The sequence below is a fragment of the Haliotis rubra genome, unplaced genomic scaffold, assembly GCF_003918875.1.
Source record: "Haliotis rubra isolate DU_JTF1 unplaced genomic scaffold, ASM391887v1 Scf312, whole genome shotgun sequence".
Lineage (NCBI taxonomy): Eukaryota > Metazoa > Mollusca > Gastropoda > Lepetellida > Haliotidae > Haliotis > Haliotis rubra.
This window is the reverse complement of record NW_025766983.1, coordinates 474,302-497,282: the sequence shown is the minus strand read 5'-3', so window position 1 is coordinate 497,282 and position 22,981 is coordinate 474,302. Positions and strand designations below refer to the sequence as shown.

At 41.2% G+C, this 22,981-nt stretch overlaps 1 protein-coding gene and 1 long non-coding RNA gene across 2 annotated transcripts; both read left to right on the top strand.

Annotated features, from left to right (window-relative positions):
- Window positions 1-1,718: 1,718 nt before the first annotated feature.
- On the top strand, window positions 1,719-22,279 carry LOC124283305 (protein Wnt-2b-like). The gene is made up of 4 exons (XM_046719339.1): window positions 1,719-1,949; window positions 8,046-8,323; window positions 8,810-9,074; window positions 20,301-22,279. The coding sequence occupies exons 1-4, from the start codon at window positions 1,823-1,825 to the stop codon at window positions 20,540-20,542; spliced, it is 912 nt and encodes a 303-aa protein (XP_046575295.1). The 5' UTR covers window positions 1,719-1,822; the 3' UTR covers window positions 20,543-22,279.
- Window positions 22,280-22,411: 132 nt separating this feature from the next.
- LOC124283307 lies at window positions 22,412-22,758 on the top strand. Its single transcript, XR_006900324.1, has 2 exons — window positions 22,412-22,484; window positions 22,521-22,758. It is a non-coding gene; the product is annotated as an uncharacterized LOC124283307 (long non-coding RNA).
- Window positions 22,759-22,981: the final 223 nt, after the last annotated feature.

Sequence of the window (22,981 nt, the reverse complement as noted above, 5' to 3'; positions counted from 1 at the left end):
CAGTGTTAATACAAAAAGGACACCTGAAATGCACGTCAAAAACTGTACTCCTGAGGGAATCGAACACCGGCCTTCGGCGTGACAAGCGAACCGACCACTGGGCTACCTTAACTCCCAGTTTGTATCAGGGGTTCATATGTTTTTTATGTTTTAAATATATTGCTCTTTTATATATGTTCGTGTTTATATTATTATACATAAACCCACATCATGTTCATTATTGCCAGACCATGTTTGGCTTCTGTTTATGTCATACACATGTTCATTTCTGTGTTTTTGATTATATGCTAGTTTACGTTTCATATATTTCCATATACAGTTTGAAGTAAGGATATAGCATTTCATAAGCACAAAACAGATGACACAAGATGGGATATATGAAATGAAAACAACACGAGTATATTTACAAGCATCTCATGTGTTAATCAAACATAATAGTGTCTTTATACATGCCAGAATGCTAAAAGGTATACTTCACGGAAGAAGTGAGAACACACAATTTGTCCTCGAATGACTTTATTTAATCAATGATGGTATGACAGATTAACTTTACCCCGATGATAAAACTGTTTCTTTAGTTCTTTTGAGTAATATATATTATAGAAGTTTCAGGACATAAAGTACAATAGTGTAGATGGGTTCAAGATAAAAATACATACACATGCCGCATTATTTAAAAGCAATTTTTGCTAAATATATAAAATAAGATAAACTACAAAAAAAGTAGCTCCCGTACTGTTAACTTGGCAGTAAACAGAATGAAAAATACAACACGATAGATAAAGTAAATAACAAACATAATTTTGTTTTATGTGTTGAAATCAATCACCAAGGAAATGCATTATTACAACATTCCTGAGTACCTGGTATACCTATGTACCTAACGTATTTGGTGGTAGAGCTTGATCTCTTGCCTCATACAGGACTATTACAGGGATATAGTTTGAAGTGGCATAATATTTTACTGAGCCATTGATCTGGTGCTATTCTAAGTCTTTGTTATATTAAGATACAATGAAAGCTTGTAAGTCTTGACCTCCTGAATCCGGAAACCTGGGTTCCGCACGATCTGGATGGGAACATCAATATACAATAACATTTCAGCAATTACATTGCTTATTGTCCATAAATGGTTAAACCGGACACTTGCTAATCCGGATGGTTTTACTAGGAACGGTGCCGTCCGGTTTAATGAGTTTCTGGGGCTTTGGTCGTGTCTCACACCGAATAACATGCAGCATACGCTGTGTCTTTGACAAGTGTTTGAGATATTCCTCTGTTCACCCAGCTGTAGATGGGTACCGGTTAGGGTGGGTTTTAGGGCCTCACAGACAGCACGGGCTGTATACTCCCCGGGGAGCTGAGAACCTATGATAGTGGTTCCGCAGATTCACCCTGATTATATTATACCTGCATCATGCCCATGCTCGTGGATGTCACGAAAGATTTGGGGCTCTCCTTCTCCATCAAACACAATGAAATAGGGGCGGTGGGGTAACCTAGTGGTTAAAGCGTTCGCTCGTCACGCCGAAGACCCGGGCTCGATTCCCCACATGGGTACACCATATCTGGTGTCCACCGCCGTGATATTGCTGGAATATTGCTAAAAGCGGCGTAAAACTAAACTAACTCACTCATTCACAATGAAATAACTGACATAGTTTTCAAAGCAGCGTCAAGCACACTCACTTGTATCTATTTTGTACATTTCAGGTTTATAAGTCAGCTCCCCCTGCAGGTGTTGGGGGCTGGAGTACTGTGCGACAACATCCCCGGGCTGGTGGGGAAACAAAGACGTCTTTGTCGCAGCCACCCGGATGTAATGGTTAGCCTCAGAGAGGGAGCGCGGCTTGGCGTGGAGGAATGCCAGAACCAGTTCGAATCCCAGCGCTGGAACTGCAGCACCCTCGACCGGGATGCCTCGGTGTTTGGGAAAGTCATGTTGAAAGGTGAGAAGTCGAGTCAGTTATAGCAACAGGATGGGAGCAACTTGCTGAGTAACTACGGTCTGTAGAATATAGGGTCAAGTGGAGTTATTACCTATGCGGTTTTCTATCTCAAAACTAACCCATCTCTTAACAATCGTGTAGGCAGGGCAATAACCACGGGCGCGATACAATGACCCTGTATCACCTTCATGTATTACTCAAGAGAAGTAAAGAACACCGACAGGAATGTTCTTTAACTTCGTTTCAATGGCATTTGTCCGGACATATAGTTATCGATCCACTAAAGGCGCTACTGGTTGTGGTTTGAATCCTGGCTCTACTCTGGTTATGTTCCCAGGTTCGAGCGTTTGTGGACTCACCAAAGTGATAAAGGCAGAGATTTGTTACGCTTGGCCTTCCTCCGACGTATCGCTGATATGATTAGTGAGATATTGTATGAAATGACGTTAAATTGCAATCAATCCCACACTCATTCAAACACAAACGTGAAAACTAAGGGCTGTATTGCATTCGGATCACACCAATTAAAGGGAAAATACTAACTGAAAAAAGCGCCCTGACCACTCGTTCCTGAGCTTTCTTTAAGTCGTCGTTTATTGTATGAAATACGCCCCCAAAGATAAAGGGTTAACCAAAAAAACACCACACCACTAACTCGTCTTGCACGTGTAACACTCAGCTTCTCATGCTGTTTTCCAGAGGGCTACCTCTTTAATTGATTTCATAGACCTCTGATGACCCGTGTCACAGTTAAAATTGACCTGTCGCCAATCGTCACCCCGCCCAGCGATGACTGACAGGCCAAATTCCAGTATGTTGGGGGAAGCCATTAACTTGGAAGGGAAGTGTATTGTAACTTTAATCGTTCCGCTCCAGGGCCAATGATCAGATTGCAACTCTCAGTTCTACTTTTATAATGTCCTGACAGTCTTTATGATAGAACGAGCGTTTTGACAGCGGTAGTTTGGGAAACTATACGGTTACAATATGAAAACACTAAGATTAATGACTTGTCTCGCTTGCAGAATATGATATTGTTAAAGGTAATCTGATTAAAGATTAAGTGACTTTTCAAAATATTTGTATTAAATATTCAGGCTGTAACATTTGGGTAAGACATTGTCTGCGTATTTCATCTGTGTTCTGAATGCAAGTTTTTGACTTGATTCACGCATGTCATCTTATCCTAACTGCGATGTAAGTCGTTGTTCATGATGTCAATCACAAGGTTATCTGGTCCAGATTCGACTGTTTACATACTGCCTTCATATAGGAATGTTTCCGGAGTTAAAGACAAACAAAGATATAGAGTAAACTACGTTCATAAGGAACACGCCTATCACAAACTAATGGATATAACGAACTGTTTCCGGGTCCGGGCATGTAGTTTACATGTATTTTTAATTTGGACTAACTTTCACAAAACACTAATGTGATCGTAATTCACTAAGGTAACCTTAGTGCAATGTTAAAGAATGGGAGTTAAGGTTAACCTTAGTAAAGGATGCTTCTTGCAAGGAGCTCCAGGTTACATTTCACAGACTGGTAGAATGTTTTAAACCCATTTCTTGTGTCCCCGCATGATTTTGCTGGAACGTTACTAAAAGTTGCTTAGAACCATACTCACTCACTCACATGTATTATTTGTTATTATTTCTTTACTATTAACTATATTCTTTCATCAATTCATAGTTGTAACCAGCTTACACTTTTATCTGATGTATTGACACACACGTGTCAAGACATTCCCAAGGGTGTCTTCGTCTCGGGCCCCCTACAAAGGTATCTGGTACGCGAGGAAAGGTCACACACGTGATCGCAAGTAATTTGGAATGAACAAAAAACTTGTAATGATTCTTCACCGTTTGAAAAAACAACATCGAACTCGAAAGTAATTCTCGGCTCATAACAAGCTTGTTGAAATATCCCCGACCGTTTTTATGTCCCCTGAAAGATTAATCACCTGGTCCGCTTCCGTTTTTGTCCAATCCATATTTCACCAGGACCCCCAAGAAGATTTGTACAGGGCGGAGAATTCTCGTGGTAGTTACGGGTTATAACGGCTCTTGATGTATTCGCGCTAGTTCTGTCTCATCCATTAGTTTGGTCCTGGCGACTGCAGAGGAAATTAAAAAATTAAGTAAAAATTACAATTTCTAGATGTCTTGTGTGTGTCTGACATATTTGTTTTAATAACAAGCTTTATGTAATTATTAAACAATTCCAAAATTATATACGGTACTAAATTTTGAAGAAATTATTGCTGAGAATTCCAAATATACCCTATCCATGTTAAAATAGAGCTTGCCATGAACAGAAATTGTCATAAAGCGCGTTTTATTATGGATTCAAATACAATATATGACTGAAATCATGAAAGCACCCCAAACAGTAAAATCTTGTTAGCCCGTATCACTCCATAAACCAGACTCTCAAAAAATTTCAAAGTTCGCTTCTATGTTTCTTTGACACCCTTTACTCTGAAGATAGTTGTGTGGGGACCTCTTGTAAGCCTCGTTATGACGACGGTACTCGGTGGTTTATTACCCAGTGTATCTCGGGACACCTTTGCCTTGGTTCTGGTATGGAAACAAATCATCTGGATTAGTGACTGTAATTTGGAGAGTGTTTAACTGGTGTGGCTGGGCAATTGTCGTTAGCTTTAACATTATTTTTAGAAAGATATTTTGTTGTCTCACTCTCACTCACTCACTCACCTTGTAGATGGGCGTATGTCAGGAGTGTGGCGTGCTGGTGGTTCGATCCCATTCCAGGTTATACCAGAAAACGTCAAAAGATGGTACTTATTGTTTTCTGGCCTGGCGCTCAAAGTAAAGGGATAAACAAGCACTGGTCGTCTCAGAGTCATTATATTGTGTCTTGGTTAAAGTACGGCATGTTACCTCAGAGGGCTAGCACTATAAAGTCGGCATTATTCAGGGATAGCGCAAACCGACTCACGTAAGCACGCACGCACACACGCACGAATACACATATGTGCATATATGTCGCTATACAAATGTAATAATCCCATTTGAACCTCACCCACCCTCACTTCACCTCACCTCACCTCACTTTCTTTGCCCTACGGAATGTAACGCCCAGACGAATCAATAACCACCGGCAGACAAGACAATCAGATGCCACTGGCAGCCAAATGCAACAAGTGGAATATGTGTCTTTAAAAATGCATACAAATGGCGGCGCTCTTGGCTCCCGTTCAGAACTTGCCCGACATGCACTCAGTATTCATTCTAAATGTGTTTCCGGTTTGTCTGCCCACACTTACGTGTTGCGAGGATTGTAATAACGCGGGAATGATATAAAATCATTTCAGATTTTGTTTTTATCTCATATTTGTGGTTTAATAGGTACCTTTTTACCTTGGATCTTTCTTGTAAATGGAATGTGTATTGTAATCTGATATTAGTCAACAGTACTTAAGTAGTTAGTTTTGTTTTCTTTTATTTTTATGTCTTATTTTATTCAAAATGTTTAGTTCGTGACGGCTATTGCTTTTGAAACATTTTAAACTTCTTAACAAGGAAATTTAGCCGGAAACTTTGAAGGTGCCATTGCTTCTCCTCCCATGCGGCTCTTCTGAAATGGTAGACATCGACATTTGAAATTTTAAATACACGATATCCCATGATCAAAAGAAATGTATTTAAAATAGAAACCGGTTTAAGAACGTTTAACAAAGTGTGCCATACAAACAGTAACACCATTAATAAATAAAAAATAATTTACGACCAACCAGAAATTAAGCCAGTTTAGTGCCCGACCGCATCATGAATAGGCCACTTAAGTGTATAAAATAAATCTCCCTGGCTATGCAACGGCTCTCGCGAGATAACGCACCAGTCTTTAACACGATACCACGATTGTTGTACTATGTAAAGACAATGTTATGTCCCGTTTGGAGCCTAGCCCTAGATACACCATTGGAAGATGATACGCCATTGAGAGCGTAGAGATACCGGTGTCGGTGTTGGGCGATTTTATCGCAAATACTTTACATTACAGATTCTATCGTAAAAATGGTACCTGTCCGCATTGGGTATATAATACGTGTGGAATAAACTAAAAAAATCCCATCCCGTCTTCATCAACACAGACGGAAGTGGTATGATGATAACGGCGTTATTTCCGTTTCGTGTAATACAATAATCTTTATTATTCCCCGCCATTAATCCTATATAAAAGGTAATACAAGACTCATAGAGTAAACCCAGCGACATTTCGTCACGTGGGCGTGTGACGTCATCGGAACAAACCCTTATGTTTGCAATTACTGTTTCTCGTTTCCTAACGATATAAGATCAGTTGTGCGTGCTGGAACCGCCGCCAAATGCTCTGACGTCACGCTGGACGTGACACGGAAGAGCTGTAGAGTAATTTATCGTGACAAGATTCCCATAGTATTAACTCTAATAACACCTGGGCGATAAGGCTAAAGCGAACCAGATAGGAGATACACACTGTATTACAAGCAGTCAATGTTATCACAGATGTGTTGGCGGTTACGCCGTCGGGTTTAGGCCCGACAAAACAGAAGCTTAAAGACGCGCTAGGATCAGGCCTGTCGACACGCCTGGAAAGTTTGATTCAAGTGTTCAAGGCTATTTTGGACAACGAACAACATTTTAAGATTTACATCAATAGAGTGTATTTTATGACCCACTAATTATACCGATAATATCTCAGTTTGACACATGACATATGTCTAGATGGGGGCCCCGTTGTAGGAAACAATCTCAGCGCTAACGTTGTAAATCCATGTTATAGTAATGGAGTTTCCATGGTCCTCCCTGGATTGTAAAATTACACAGGTCGGTTCAGCAAAGTCCAGCGAGGTATAAAACTGAAATTTCATTAAATTTCAATATTATTATTTCGTGAGATTGTCTTCATGCTCGAACTCCTTTAGCTTTATAAATATATTTTAAGAATTATGATTTTTGAAATATTGAATTATTATAATCATTCAACATGTTTAGTTTCTTAACCCTGGTTTGGTTTGAATGAGCCTGAACCCCAGGTTCAAATCCGTCATTGCTTTGTCCATCCAGAATCGGTATAGCACAGTGGGTAATTCGTTCGCTAGTCAAGCTTGATATAAACATTGGTGCCACCTGTTCTACTCCTGTCGAGACCGCCTCCGTGGTGTAGTGGTTAGAGCGTCCGCCCGGAGAGCGGAAGGTCGTGGGTTCGATCCCCGACCGCGTCATATCAAATGACGTTAAAATATGGTACTTGTTGGTCCCTGCCTGGCGCTCGGCATTAATGGGTACAACAAGGATTGGTCGGCTCGGAGTCAGTATAATGTGTCTGAGTGGGGTATTCATGCTTCACTGCGGCATGGTATCTCAGTGGGCTAGCACTATAAAACCAGCTTAAGTCTGGGCTAGTACAAGCAGCCGCAAATACACATACACACGCATGCACGTCGTCATATGAGCGAAATATTCTCAAGTACGACGTTAAACCCAATTTCACCTCACCTCACCTCACCTCACCTACTCCTGTCGAAGTATTGCTGAAAGGTTACTGTACGGCATAGGACACCTAAATTTGCCTGTTTCGTTTAGTTTTTATGCCGCATGCAGCAATAATCCAGCTATGCGGTAGTTGACTGTACACGTGAACTAAACAATCCAGTGATTGACATCAGCATCGATCCACGCATTTGGTTTATGACGACATACATCAGATAAGTCAGAGAACCTGACTACCCTATTCCCTGAGTCGCCTTAAACGACAAGAGTTTGTTGTTGAATCCCCATTCTAACCCGAATCTTGACTGTAATGTACGTTTTGTTGGACGAAGGGTAGCACAGTGGTTAAAGCGTTCGCTCGTCATGCCTACGACCCGGTTTCAAATCCCTACATTGGTACAATGTGTGAAGTCACTTTCTGGTGTCTCCCGCCGTGATATTGATGGGAAAAGCGGCGTGAAACCATACTCACTACTGCGTTTTGAGTTTGAACCTTCTGGAGTTGAGGTTCATTGTATTTTTATGTTGAAATTGCAAAGATTCCAATGTGGTCAAAGATCAAGTAATAATTGCAGCTTTGTTTCGCTATGTTAAGTAGGAAGCCGCGAGGCAGCTTTCGTCTATGCCATATCATCAGCCGGCGTCGTCCACGCCATCACACGGGCGTGCAGCAATGGCGAGCTCCACGACTGCGCGTGTGATCCAAGCAAGAAGGGGACGAGTTCCGACAGCCGAGGCGAATTCGACTGGGGAGGATGTTCCGATTGGGTCCAATATGGAAGCAAGTTTTCTCGGATGTTCATTGACGCCAAAGAGAGAAAAGTTCGTGATGCACGTGCCCTCATGAATTTGCATAATAACAGGGCGGGCAGAAGGGTAAGAATTCCTATATACATAATTTATAAATTTCCCTTCCTGTTTGAATGTTGAAGTAACACGATATCCAAGTTTAGAGAGCGCCATAATTAAACCCAAAACCAAAGACTTATATACGTCCTGGCCCAAACTAACCAAATTTGCCTCGAAAACCTTGGCTGGGATTTCTTGTTAATGCGAAAAACATTTTGTCTCTTTCACCTCTCGGAACGTCATAGAAATGATAAGACAAACTTTATTTAGATTAATGTTCAACGTCATTGTTGAAAGGTACAGTCATTGTAAATTAGTTCACTGGTAATAAGAGGATGGTGCGGTAGCCTTGTGGTTAAAGCGTTCGCTCGTCATGCCAAAGACCCGGGTTCTATTCCCCACATGGGTACAATGTATGAAGCCCATTTCTGGTGTCCCCCGCCGTGATATTGCTGGAATATTGAATATAAAACTCCATACTTACTCTCTCATTGGTGACGTTTAATTTTACAGGCTGTGAAGCGATTCCGGAAGTTGGAGTGCAAATGTCATGGAGTTAGCGGGTCGTGTGCAATCCGCACGTGCTGGCTCGCGATGCAGGATTTTCGGCGCGTGGGGGATTATATCAAGACAAAGTATAATGGCGCCACCCAAGTGATGATGAACCAAGAAGGGACGGGATTAATAGTAGCCAACAAAAACCACAAGAGGCCCACAAGATCGGATTTAGTGTATTTTGAAATGTCTCCGGATTATTGTTTACGGGATTTGGAAATAGGTGAGTTCTATTTGTTATATTCTATTGTGGCAGTGATTTGGCCCACTGGGTAATGAGTTCACCATGACGCAAAAAAAAAATGAGTTCGATTCCCTGCGTGAGGTGCAGTGTGGGGTCAGATCCTTGTGACATAATTGCTAACCAAAGACAAACCTTTACCCTTACACTCAATGCTTTGACTGATATCACTTAATACTGATCAATGTCTATTCCATGATACTTGAGAATACCATAGGCGTATATTATATTACCGTATTTCCTCTGTTAGACACAAGTAAATCCACTAACACTGGGTCATATGCTCTGCCCTAAAAATAGAAGTTGGGCCTCCATATACGTGTGGGTTCCGATCCACAAAGCGTTCGTAACGTTGCGACCTGTCGTAACTCTATGGTTTATCATTGGCTTACGCATGTCGTAGCGCTACGAACTCGTTGTGGATCGCGACCCTGGTCCATAATTTGATAAAGGTCAGTATTCCTATCACATTAATTTACACAAAATAATGATTAAACCATTTCACTTCCGGTTGCTGTAGAAAGGACATGTATCATGTGTATGCCTTTAGCTGTAGCTGGGTGTCGGTAATATAGACTCTTGCCTCTAGGCATTAAACAAACTAGACGCTGTCTCACTGCTCACTTTGTTTTCCTTTAAGCCCAACCCTTTTGTAATGCTATGGCCCTAAATACTGCTAAATTCTGATTTTCTAGATGTTAAAGATCTGTTCTCAATCCTTTGTCACACGCGGGTTCCTCTTCAATTTAAATGAGGGTTTCTTTCAATCAAACTATTATAGTCTTAGCAACTAAGCATTAGGGCAGGTTTACGCCAGGTCATGGCTTCCGCTAAATTAATAGACGTGGGTGTCTAATACAGCAAATACGGTAGCTATGAGATATGTTGTAGACAGTACCCATTTAACTGAGATACAGACATGCATTTTAAAGGCAGCAACGACATAGTCAAATTCGCTGCATGACAAAAATAGATGTGTTTCTTTATGACGCTGCAGTTGTCATTAAAGTAGTATATATGCTGCCGGTATATTTGAAATTCATTCCATGGGTTTTATATGGGTACAATTCATTTATTGTTTCCGAGGACTTAGGATATATGTGAAACCCGACCTGTATTCTTTCAATTTGTTTTTCTCCTTTCAAATCTATCATACTACATTTATTTCTAAGACATACGTAAAAATACAAAATATTCACCTCAATGTACCCGTACGTCTTTGTCTGGAGGACTTGACACGATGTAACCGGCTCATTGTCTATTCCAAACCTGAATGGGATATGTCTACTTATGCCTGTAGTTTCTGCGTATGTATGAAAATACCTATTGAAATATGAGCTCATCGTATGTTATCCTCATTCCTGCTGAGCTTGTTGAGAAACAGGATGAATCTGCGTGTACTTCGTCACGCGGGGCTTAAATTTTCAGGGTAAAGACACTGGCTATTTTTCCTAGGTGAAAGATAAGTATCGGCATTGTTTGTATGTACTGATTAACCACGACTTACACTACCCTTGTCAACAATTGGCCCAAGATCCGATAGTCTCCACCGTCATATCACAAAGAAGGGAATTTTTTACACATGCTTTTACGGTTTTGAATGACATTTTCCAAACTATACATCGGTTGCCTGGAAAAAAGTGACACTAATTAAATTCTACAGTTTGCAGTTTAAAATTTAATGTTTAATTCATGACTATGCGGGTCGAACACTGTAGAATTACCTCCCCTGTTTTGGGGGCCGACATCCATTGAGGACAATCTGCCCTTTGTCACCTGCTAGCCTACTAGGTACGAGAACCGGCTTCCCAGTGTAAACATGTGTGTTATGATTAACAAAATCTAATTTTCCGAATAATAGGTTTTGTTGTATGTGGAAGGGATCGCCTAGAGCGCGGTACAGCTTATATTGGCAAGGACGCTTGTCGTCTGAACCGTAGTAAAGTCCTTTATAAACTGTGTTTTGGGAACTGTCAAATATGTCGGATTCTATTGGAGATTATTCTCATACTGTGATGGGGGTTATGGTGCTTAGAATACACCTTGCTGGGCGTCTTTAACCCTTTATATCTCAACGAAACGTTTTTAGACCCATTTATAGACAATTTTCTGCTATGTTTGTTTCATTATTAAATTACTTTTTTGAAATTGTGAAAATGAAAAAAAAAATGAAGATACATTTAGGGCTTAATTACATATTAGAAATATTCAGAAAATATATGCCCCGGTTAAACTGAAGGGGTTAGTGAGTTCGGCATTGTGTAAGTGACAGTAATGTTTTAGTGTCACAGTCGGTGTGACAACCAGTGCACAGGAACAGACCGTTTAATCCACACATGCGCTGTAGTTATTTGGTTTGTCTCTGAATTTAACAAACCTCCATCTCGAACATTTTTTAACACACAATAAGCATATTAGTTATACATATTATTAAACCATAAGGGTAAAATTCATGATTTTAAATTTTAAAATCGCGAAATTAACTATTAGGTTTCGTCATTAAGATATATATACATGCCAAAATCGGAGTAATTTCAGATTCTCTATCGTTGACGTGGTCTATTAACTGGAACATTTCATACTTATTGCAATTAAAATAGGGAAAGTAACAACTGAAGTTCATGACATTTGGAAATTTAGACATGGAAAAACGCTCGGCAATTAGTGATGAGAGATTGGTTATTCGGTGGCGCTGACGATATATTTTACTCGATTTGCAATGAAAAAACACTCCCGTCAGTAGAACTGTCTTGTTTGAAACTGGTCAGAGTGTGTTTTTTACCCTGTAAATGGTATTTTAGATGTATCTACGGGATATTATGTAATCGTATGTGTCTTACTTGCAAACTGTACAGACTTTCTCCATTTACAATGCTAGTATAACACGAATATCATTCTTCAGTCGGAGTAATGATTCACGAAAATAGATATTCTGATGCATAAACAGAAACCTGCATTCATTCACTTATACGTAAACAGGTATTTGTGGGGGTGACTGTACTGGTTCGTTTTCATAGTGCTAGAATACTGAGGTACCATGCCACACGGACACCCATCTCAGACACAGTGCACTGCCTCCAAGGTTAACACGGACAAACCACTCAGACACAGTATATTGCCCCCAAGGTTAACACGGACACCCCACTCAGATACAGTACACTGCCCCCAAGGTTAACATGGACACCCCATTCAGACACAGTATACTTTTCTGTTGTACCCCGCCGTGATACTGCTGAAATAGTGCTAAAAGCGGCGTAAAACTTAACTCACTCACTTTCAGTATTGAAATATCGATTCATTGCATATTGAATAATTTTCACTCGCACCTCTCTGACTCGAACTCGACCGAGGTAATGTTATTAAAGCAGTATTTGTCGGCATTCCTTACAAACTTGCCGCGTCGATCCCTTTGTGTCGAACTCCGGTTTATTCGCTTTGGTTGGCTCGTCAACAGTTCTTCGAGGTTTAACTCTAATTTGATTCGCTTGTACCGTTCTGAATTAATTACCCGTGCTCTTGGGTTTACAAGTGGTTAACATCTAAGAACTGCTTCACTTCGGAGCTACCACACATTCACCTGGAAAGATATTCAGAAGGAAAGCCCCTGCATATATGATCATGTAATATGGAATAATGTGATCTATTTATAAGCAACTGATGTAGGTATAACCGTATTTATAAACCTATCCCGTGTGAATGAAGACAGGCTATAGTATAAGCTCTCCATACACTGAGACAGCACCAAACGGTGAGGACTATTATAACAAGTCGAGCGGCAGGACATTTAAACATCGTAGTGGATAGAAGGCTAGTGATATGACGTTGTGAACGTGGAATTGTACTGACGCCGAAGAGCATTGCGAGGTCGGGGGATTTCTTCCTGAGGCGCTACCTTCACGTAGCGATAAAGATAGCTGAAATACAACAAAAAGCTTCAGACCTTCCTCTAATATTTCATTTTTAAGCACTGTTAAGAAACGACTTTTAAACTAAAAGTTCGTGTTTGTACTGGATACTATTATTGACGTTCCAAAAGGTTACACAATGAAAATATTTCAAGTTAGCATTTGTCTACTGATTAAAACCTTCAATACTGTACTTTTATTGTCTAGAAGCCATATATCAGATGTGAGATGAACGTTTAGGATTGTCATACGAATTGTACTCTCTGGGGTGGGTGAGTTAGTTTAGTTTTACGCCGCACTCAGCAATATTCCAGCTATATGGCGGCGGTCTATAAATAATCGATTCTGGACCAGAAAATCCAGCGATCAACAGCATGAACATCGATCTACGCAATTGGGAACCGATGACTTATCAACCAAGTCAGCGAGCCGGACCACCCGATCCCGTTAGTCACCTCTTACGACAAGCATGGGTTACTGAAGATCAATATTCTAACCCGGATCTTCACGGTGTACTCTCTGAGGTATATCTGCGTTAAAATCAACATCTCCATCGAATGAGCCTACTTCATAGGAAAGGTCGTCTAGCTGTGCTTTGTGTTCTAATGTTTATTCCTGGCAGTGCTACCTGTAGCGGAGGAGTTTACTCCATAATCAGTAACCGGACACTTCATTCGCGGTGATCTTACCTGCAGCCCGGGGGTTGACAGTGTGAGCGATGAAACATCTAATCAAGACAGATGTGTTAGCTTATATGAAAATTGTTACAATAAGTTCTTATTTACAATAAGTCCTTACATCCCTTGACCCGACTAACCCTACAAACATATAAAATAATATAACTGAACTTAACAGACAAGAAACGAATAATTCGGTTATGCCCCAGGTTTCTGTTTATACACGCCATGTTTTTTGCAAACATGGTGCCGATGGTGTTGCCGGTAGAGCAGGACACTTGGCGAACACCCGGTGCCACCACTGATATACAGGTGTCCATACAGATAATTTTCATCTGTATTTTCATGCCCAATAGAATTCGTTACAATAGATCACTGACGCTGATTATTCTCTGTCATTGACGTTATATTGTTTGTCGGAGGCGAACCTACCCGTGGCCTTAGGACCAAAATATGAAGCGTGACCCAAGAAGTTTCGTTGTACATTAGATCCAAGTCATTTAATGATTTGTAACCTATAAAGTAAAAAAGAAAAAAAACCGTATCTACCCAGACGGTTTTGTAATTGACCTTGATCCAGTACCCTGCAGTAACTGTGGCTTGGCATATTGGTCTTGTGTTTCTCTAACGACAGAGATCGAGGGGAAGTGTTCCTCCTGGAGTCCCCACGAGGGCAATGAAACTTGAGAAGGTCGATACCTGTCTAAACTGTCAAATGTAATTAGGTTTCAATGTCAAGTTTCACCTGTAGCGACAACTCGTGAAAACGCACTTATTTCCAATTCCGGGTACATGTAGTACGTTGTCGATGTTGTCTGTATGGAAAATGAAACCCGCCCTTCCCCCAAGATCTCATTGAACATATTCAAGAAATAAGATGAGTTGAAATAAGGTTTAATGTGTGTCACTGCCTGTACTAGACCGGACTAATGTCGACTGTTCAGTGCTAGCCCACTCAGATACCATGCCACAGTTTTAACTCAAATATCCCGCTCAGACACAGTGAATTGCCCAGTTCTTCTTCGTTCCCTTGGGGCGGTGGGACGGCCTAATGGTTAAAGCGTCCGTTCGTCACGCCGAAGACCCGGGTTCGATTCTCCACATGGGTACAATGTGTGAAGCCAATTTCTGGTGTCCCCCGCCGTGATATTGCTGGAATATTGCTAAAAGCGGCGTTAAACTATACTCACTCTTCGTTCCCTTAATATCGAGTGCTGAGTAAGGTAGGAAGTACAAACACCGTGATGTGTCGAACGTCCGCTTGTCTCGAAGTAACAGCTTGGTCCAAGCATATTCCTTATTAATCATCATTTTGTGAGTGACTCGAACCTCTAATCACTCGAAGTATTTACGTAGGTCCCTTTTACTTCGACATAACCGTGTACCATCTTTTAAAGCTGTTTGGTATGAGTAGAACCGGCGGCATTCCTCTCCCCGGGTATACAGTTACGTATTGGACCATGTAATCTAATTTGCTTAATCTTAATTTCACCACGTAAGTTCCATGACTGTCAACGAATGTTGAGTTACCATCCTCAGAGATGTGTCCTGCAAGACGTCTGGCTTGGTGCACCAAACATGTTTAAGGCTTCATATCGCAAATGGCAACAGATTGAGTTTTTAAGAAACTGTCAGATGATATTTTATTTAAAACATGTTATACAGGGGAGGTTTCAGAACCAGTAAACATTCTTGCTAACTTCTTGAAAAGTGAGGTGTCTGCTCCATGCCAACACCTCAGCGTCTCACGTGAGATGCAGCGCCCCCTGCCTGTCGGGATGTGAACCAAGGAGGGTTTAGGTATTGCACATTGCCGTAGGTTCCGACAGAATGTGTCCATCACAGTGCATCACTGATGTATTCCATGCCAGACACCATCAGGAGGCCAACTTTGCAACAGACCACAGCACGAGGAATTCGCCATTCATTTTTATAATGTAGATATTCTGTCATGAATCTTGACATGGTTGTAACCTGCAGCTCGTGCTGAAAGCCATGTAGGCGGTATTGATTGATGAGATTGTTTAAAGCCTGTTTCATAAGCGGTTCTTCATATCTTATTATAGCTGTCAGTTCTGGCTGCCTTCTTTGATTGGCATTCTAGAAGTTGGTCAGATGAAGAATGAGGACTATTTTTATGGATATACAACTTCTTCATTGTATATAGGCGACGTTTCGACATAGATTCTAATGTCGTTGTCAAGCAAGTTCCTGGTTGGTCTCAGTAACGGTGGTCGGTACTCAAGAGTAGCCTACCTTTGTCATGCAAGGATCCGTTGATCGTTGGTTCGAATCCCAGTATGGTCCTTATTATGACACTTGGTGTGTCAGCGTCACCCGTGGACGTGGATGTCGGTAAAGTGTTAAACGTCAACGAGGATGATGTTTTCCACGTGACTAATGGTAGAGCTGAAGTACTGCTGAAGCGGTGACCTAACCTACTTATTACATACATACATACATACATACATACATACAAACATTTGTATAGCGCCAATATCCAGTACAACCGCTCAAAGGCGCTTTGTTTTTCCTCGATCATTGGATATCCATCACAACGGCACATCGTATTTTTCAATCTCAACTCCCTGGGGAGCATACAACTCTTGCTGCCTACTAGGCGCACCGAGTTAATGTGGCTATTCATCTTGATCTCGATGTAAAATAAACAACACTTCTTAATGTATTCACATTTGGTTCTGGAAAAGTGCAAAAAAATACCTAAAACTGCCTCATGGAATCACACATATTTACATCGCTGGTGCCTAGGCATCGGAGATCTACTGTGCAGAGAACAGGAATGGCCCTTAACCATGTGATACATTAACCCTTTTCGTTTTTCCGATACCTCACTCCAGTATAATCCGAAGTTGAATGTGTCTGGCATTGTGTACTGAGGTTCATTGAATTTCTGTACGTTATATGCAAACCGTTATTTAATCAAAATCTCTGTGGCCTACAACTATACGTTTATGACATTAGTATCTAATAGTCTAATTCCAGTCGGTATTGTAATACCCGTCTCTGTGCCTTAAGTAAAGAACCGAATGCAGTGATTACAACGTACTTTCTTTACAACTGATTAATAGTTAAATAGCTAACGTTGCCAAGATTCAGTTATGACAGGACGGAAATAGCGTGTGCCCCCGAAAATTACTTGTTGGTGAATCAATGAATTCTGTATTCCTGTCTGGTTAAAGTAACAGGCCAAATACACTTGAGAAACTGCGATTTCAGGCATGACGGATCGGGTGACATCAGCCCAGTAACTCTCCGTAACGAAGTTAAGAATACCTGCTTGACTATATCAATTAGCCGGAGCCTTAAGGTATCTAAATTTCCGACCCACGCGAATCGAGTGTTTCTTCCCATCTAAAGAGCCGGCCGCGATTATTTCAAGTGTCATCTTTGTTAACGCGATATCCTTCAATTGTTTGGTGAGTGTCTTCAGATTGAGATAGGGGCCGAACAACGCGAGAAAGAAACCGATCCTGTCATCGACTTTACAACAGCGTCGCTGGAGGACTGGGTTGTTCAGTCATCCATACACGACTCTGCCTGGCCGGGTAATTGAAATGTTTTCAGCCAGGGGTTTCATTGTGTTCAGCATTCGCCTTGGGCTGTCCAGTTCACGGGTAGACTCCGGTAAAACTTTCGCCATTTTCCGAATGATTTGCTGTGAAAACACGCCATCCGCGTTTAATCCCCTCCTGTGGTTCGGCCTCGTCATTGCCAGTAAAGACTGTGACCCCCAAATAACGCCTTTGCCACCCTCATTTTCCGGTCCCATCCGGGCTTACACCAATTGTTCCGAATCCAGACCTTGGTTGAAATTTCACGCTCAATATACATTGCCTAGGGCAGAGCTAAGGCCATCAAAACTCAGGTAGATTCGCCATCCATAAGTTAAGTGTTGCATGCCAGATCATTCATATGCCTACCATAATATTTTCTCTCCAGTAGGTAAGGATTAAAACTGTTTATACGCTCAATTCAATTTGAATGATCCAGGTAATCTACTCACATAAAGACGCAATAGTGTGGATAGTTGTAAGGAAAACAGCTTGAAATACAATTGTCACCAGCACATAACCATCGCCAGAGGGCAGCAAAGGGACAGAAATCCCTTGTTGACTTCCTCTTAGGCTCAGAGCGCCGGAACTTGATTCTCATGACACGAAGCAACGCTCCCGTTCACTCCTTCCTTCCCACTCTTCTCACTACGGCAATAGCCTGGGGATAACAGCAGACAAGAGGTGGTGATAATCTCAATCTGGTGCTTACGGTGGGATTTTCGTCGCAAGATTGTGTCTTAAAGGGGGTCGAGGCTCGGGCAAACTAGCTGTCATGGTGAATTGATTCAAGAGTGTGGGAGTTGGGTTTAACGCCGTTTGAAAAACATTTAAGTTTTCTGAAAGTCTGTAACGACTGAGGTTTGGCATGTTGGCCAGTAACACGCGTATGGTGTGGATATACCTGGAAACTAATAATACCATAGGTTCCTGACACACCAAAGGTACGTAACTCTGTGTAGCAGGATGGGTAGGCTTACACGACTGGGCAGACCGTGTCCACAAGTCACCTTGAAGCAATAGGGTTTGTTAACCATGCACTGTAGGTAATGATTCAAGACACTGCCAGATAAAAACACAACATAAATCAGCTGAAATCAAATAAACCCGTTCTTACAGTACGTATCGGTAGAAAGGTGAAATACGCAACGAATGAATACGCCAGAAGAGTGGCGGAAGATTAAGCTGATAGATAAATAAATAAACAGGCCCGAAATCTGGTAATTTGAAACAACATAAAACGGAGTCATTTTGCCAGATAAAGCCTTCATTTGCAAAGGTCATTGAAATGCTAATTGATTCGTAGGGAAATACTACCGATATATTCCAATTAAAATCGTCTCGTGATAGACATGTTCCTGTCGACGTAGTCTACGGGGTAACTCCCAGGGCTAGCCTGCAGGGGGATAGTGACTCGTGATATAAACCATTGGCACAAGTGCTTGCCATTACACGGAAACACATCGCTTGCCCACCAACTTGCGCAAATACAAAGGCAAAAGTCTTTAATCATGCACAAAGTAGACTTCCCAGCATGCTTGGCAGAGGTTCCTAGACAGACGAAGTGTTGCTTGGAATCGGGGAATTTGTTTACAGTGAGACGGATGAGCATGCAACGAGGCTCAGTAGTGATTTCTGGGAGCTATTTCGGCGGCGCTACATCCGACTGATCCCGGACCTGTTTGTCTACACACAGTCGTAGAAAAACGTTATACACAAATGTACCCGTCGATATTCCTTCACACATTTTTAGATAGAGACGTTGATTTGTTTGCAGCTGTGGTCGGTGCTGGCGCGTGTAGGTGCAGACGGCGTTGATGAACGGCAACATGTACTGTCATACGGAAGGGATTGATTGAAAACTTGAACTTCGAACCACCCAAACATTTTTTCGTTGTTTATGGAGGCTCTGGTGGTTTTTATGAAACGTTCGCTGAATTCCAGGAAACTAACTTTTATGCGTGGCATTAACCTTTGAATATTTCTTTGACATTTTCAAATACATGTAATATCTATTAAACAAATTCCAGAACGGGAACAGTATTCTATGCAATGGTTATCATTGATAAATGTCAAACAATATTTTGTAGCAGGTTTCTGTATCAACTTCTGCAGAAGATTAATTCATCCGATCCTTGATTTGGCTTCTAACATTCAAAACAGGGCGAATATTGAAACCTTCTCTGAATCCTTTGGGTAATGATTGATCGTTCGCGAACATTTCGATATTTCAGCATCTATTTAATGTAAATGTTCATGTACACATCAAATGCTCATCCAGTGTCGCAAATCAAAGTGATGAACTGCGGACTGATATGTGGTTTTATCGAACTACGATGTATACCCTGGTAGAAGACGATGGTCCCAAGGTCAAGGTCAAGGTCAACCCCCATCAGTGCGCCTGACCATAGTGGCAAACAGTATTATCTTAGATATATTTAGAGTTGTTACACTGGAATGGAGATCACATGAGCATGACATACCAAGCTTAAGGTTTGATGGAACACAGTATGCCAGTGCATCCTCATCTTTAGATCCTGTATGGGGGCGTCATGCTTGATGGGAGTGTTCATGTCTTTATTCCCGGGCATCCTTTAGTGTCCTCTGCATCATTTCCCTGTTATGTTATGATGTATACCATCGGCCTACTCCCTGCCATAGCTTCGTTCTAAATCCGATAGGAATAGCAATAGCCAATCAAATCTGTCTCATTCGATAGAAGTCATGTTCTATGTTAGAGACATATCGGAGCGATATAGGTGGCAACGCCCAGACTATGGTGTTTGTCACAGTATAGAGATATAATACAAATACGTTTACTGTAATATAACACTGAATAACCGAGAAGACAGATATCAGCTAGACAATCTTTGGTCACTGACGTGTACATCAGGGCAGGTGCTATAGCCCAGCAGTACTCGCACAGTCGTCCGAGTTCTATTCCGCACATGTCTGAATTAGCGAATGGCAGAATGTCAAGGCAGCTGGCAATAATATTCATTCACTCTGTGTTTGTAGTCATGTATTTGTACAACGTCTGTTCGTGTTTTGCAGGATCTCTTGGGACGGCTGGCCGTGTGTGCAATAAGTCCTCAATGGGCACCGACGGCTGTGACATCATGTGCTGCGGGCGAGGATACGACACCAAGACGGTTAGAAAAATAGAAAAGTGTGAGTGTAAATTTCACTGGTGTTGTTTCGTCCGGTGTAAAGAATGTCACCGAATGGTTGACGTCCACACGTGCAAGGGGCCGAATCCAACTCCTCCTCCCGCTAGTCGCAAGACGCGCTTCTAGACGACTCTTAGTCCACATGAACTGGAACCTTTTAGACTCGCCTCAACGTTGAGCATACATCTGCTGCACAGACTAGACGCTGTGTTCGCTTTGATGAAGTGGACATAGGATGAAGACGGTGCTGATGACGCGACGACGTTGTTGAACAGCGACGGAGACGACAGTGTGTAGATCAGAACGTTGTGGATGTTCTAGTGATGAAGAACGACTGTCAGAGCAAACTTCTGAATGGAGAAATGACAGATGGATGCTTGAAACAATCTGTGTTTAATGTCGAGACCAGGCTCATGTAGATATATTCTCCTGTGCAACCTTATGTTCGCTTCTCTCGCAGTGTTTACACACTATTGATGACGTGGCCCGCCAAGCCTGAGAGGTTTGGGTAGGACAACGCCATGCACGTGCACAACTACATTTATGTGATCTATTATTTTCTGTGAGCTGACTAGATGTGTGTGGAGCGACGCATATGGTGGTCCTGGCTACAGCTTATTGTTACTGTTTGTGACGATAGAACCCCAGGCTGTGAGTGTCCGAGCACTAACTACAGCAAACCCAAGCGTGTTTATCACGGAACGGATGGGAGGAAGATTGACGATAATCGCCCTGTGTTGACAATGAAAGCATTTGTTGATTCGTCAGCTTCTGAAACAGGTCCGTGCTCCCTCAATGGCAAAATACAGAGTGTTTGTCCCCAAAACAGTGCTTGTTGAAAGAAAATAGTCACTGTGTTGCATCTTCATCCGACATGATGGTGGTCCGTTTGGTCTTTGTGTGTGTTTTGGGGAAGGGAGATTCAGCGCAACGGGTGTCTGTTCTCACTGTGGTATCTTCTTCTCTCATCGAGAAACTATACAGGATTGACTTAAAAGCAAGACTTTCCCTCATACGGAATCTGAATGGACGGTGAAAAATGTTAGTGTTTCCTGTAGACTCGTCTGTTCTTATTTATGATAAGGTCTGTTTGTACTTTGCCTTTAAGTATAGCTGAACATACTCTTGCCTAATATGCATAAAGACATGTTTCAATCTTGTGCGGTGGTGGCAGTGATAGGTTGTCGCCTTAGAAAATGTGATAGAATATGGTGTTTAATACACAAAGGCGCGAATTATACCTATTGCTGCCATTGCTGCAAGTACTAAAGATCCCTGTGCGAATGGTATTTTGAATTGAATGGGCAATGTGTGATAAGGATTTTAGTGCTTTCATTTGCATTTTATTTGATTTTGTGAGTACTTGTACAATACCTTTCTGTACGATAGAATTTAACCAAAGTACAAATTTATGGAGCATTGTTTGAACTAAGTTTTAATCATATCTTAACAAAATGTATTACGAAAAACGTCAAATGATTATGTGATATTTTTAACTGACATCTCACTTTATCAAAACAAGATGTTGCGGTTTAGATTTTGAAAACGTTAATTATCTTACAGGTAACTGGTTATTGAAAGCGTCGTTTTATCCTACAGGTAAATGGTTATTGAAAACGTTATTTTATCCTACAGGTAACTGGTTATTGAAAACGTTATTTTATCCTACAGGTAGCTGGTTATTGAAAACATTATTTTATCCTACAGGTAAATGGTTATTGAAAACATTTTTTTATCCTACAGGTAAATGGTTATTGAAAACATTATTTTATCCTACAGGTAAATGGTTATTGAAAACGTTATTTTATCCTACAGGTAAATGGTTATTGAAAACAAACAAATGGTTATTTTATCCTACAGGTAAATGGTTATTGAAAACATTATTTTTTATCCTACAGGTAGCTGGTTATTGAAAACATTATTTTATCCTACAGGTAAATGGTTATTGAAAACAAATTGGTTATTTTATCCTACAGGTAGCTGGTTATTGGTACAGGTAAATGGTTATTGAAAACATTATTTTATCCTACAGGTAAATGGTTATTGAAAACATTATTTTATCCTACAGGTAAATGGTTATTGAAAACGTTATTTTATCCTACAGGTAAATGGTTATTGCTGGGCAGTGTTTTTGTTTTTTAAAATTAATTTTGAAGGGGGAAAATGAAATTAAGTTTGGAGTTGTTGCCATGGATGTGAATGTAGAGTATTTATGCTGGCAGGTTGTTAGGCGACCTTCGTTACTGAGGCTCTGTGTGATGTACATAGACTCTACATTTCTCAAATGTACATGTGTAGATCCGTGTCAGACCCGTTTCTATTAAATCCATTCTCAAACGTAATTTCTGTATTTTGTTTTGTCATTGAAATGGCTAAAGACTGGACAATATTCGGGTATAAAATACACAATACCCATTTCACACCCTGACGTGAGTACGCAGACGTTTAGGCGGTGCTGTAGCCATGGTGGTGGAAGTGTTCGCTCATCACGCTCGGGTTCGATTCCAACATGGGTACAGAGTGTGAAGACCATTTCTGGTGCCCCCGCCATGGTGTTGCTGGAAT

Coding starts and splice junctions, on each gene's coding strand:
- LOC124283305 (XM_046719339.1), top strand. CDS start 1,823: ATGGTTAGCCTCAGAGAGGGAGCGCGGCTTGGCGTGGAGGAATGCCAG. Junction 1,950..8,045: donor TGGGAAAGTCATGTTGAAAG/GTGAGAAGTCGA, acceptor TATGTTAAGTAG/GAAGCCGCGAGGCAGCTTTC. Junction 9,075..20,300: donor TTTACGGGATTTGGAAATAG/GTGAGTTCTATT, acceptor CGTGTTTTGCAG/GATCTCTTGGGACGGCTGGC.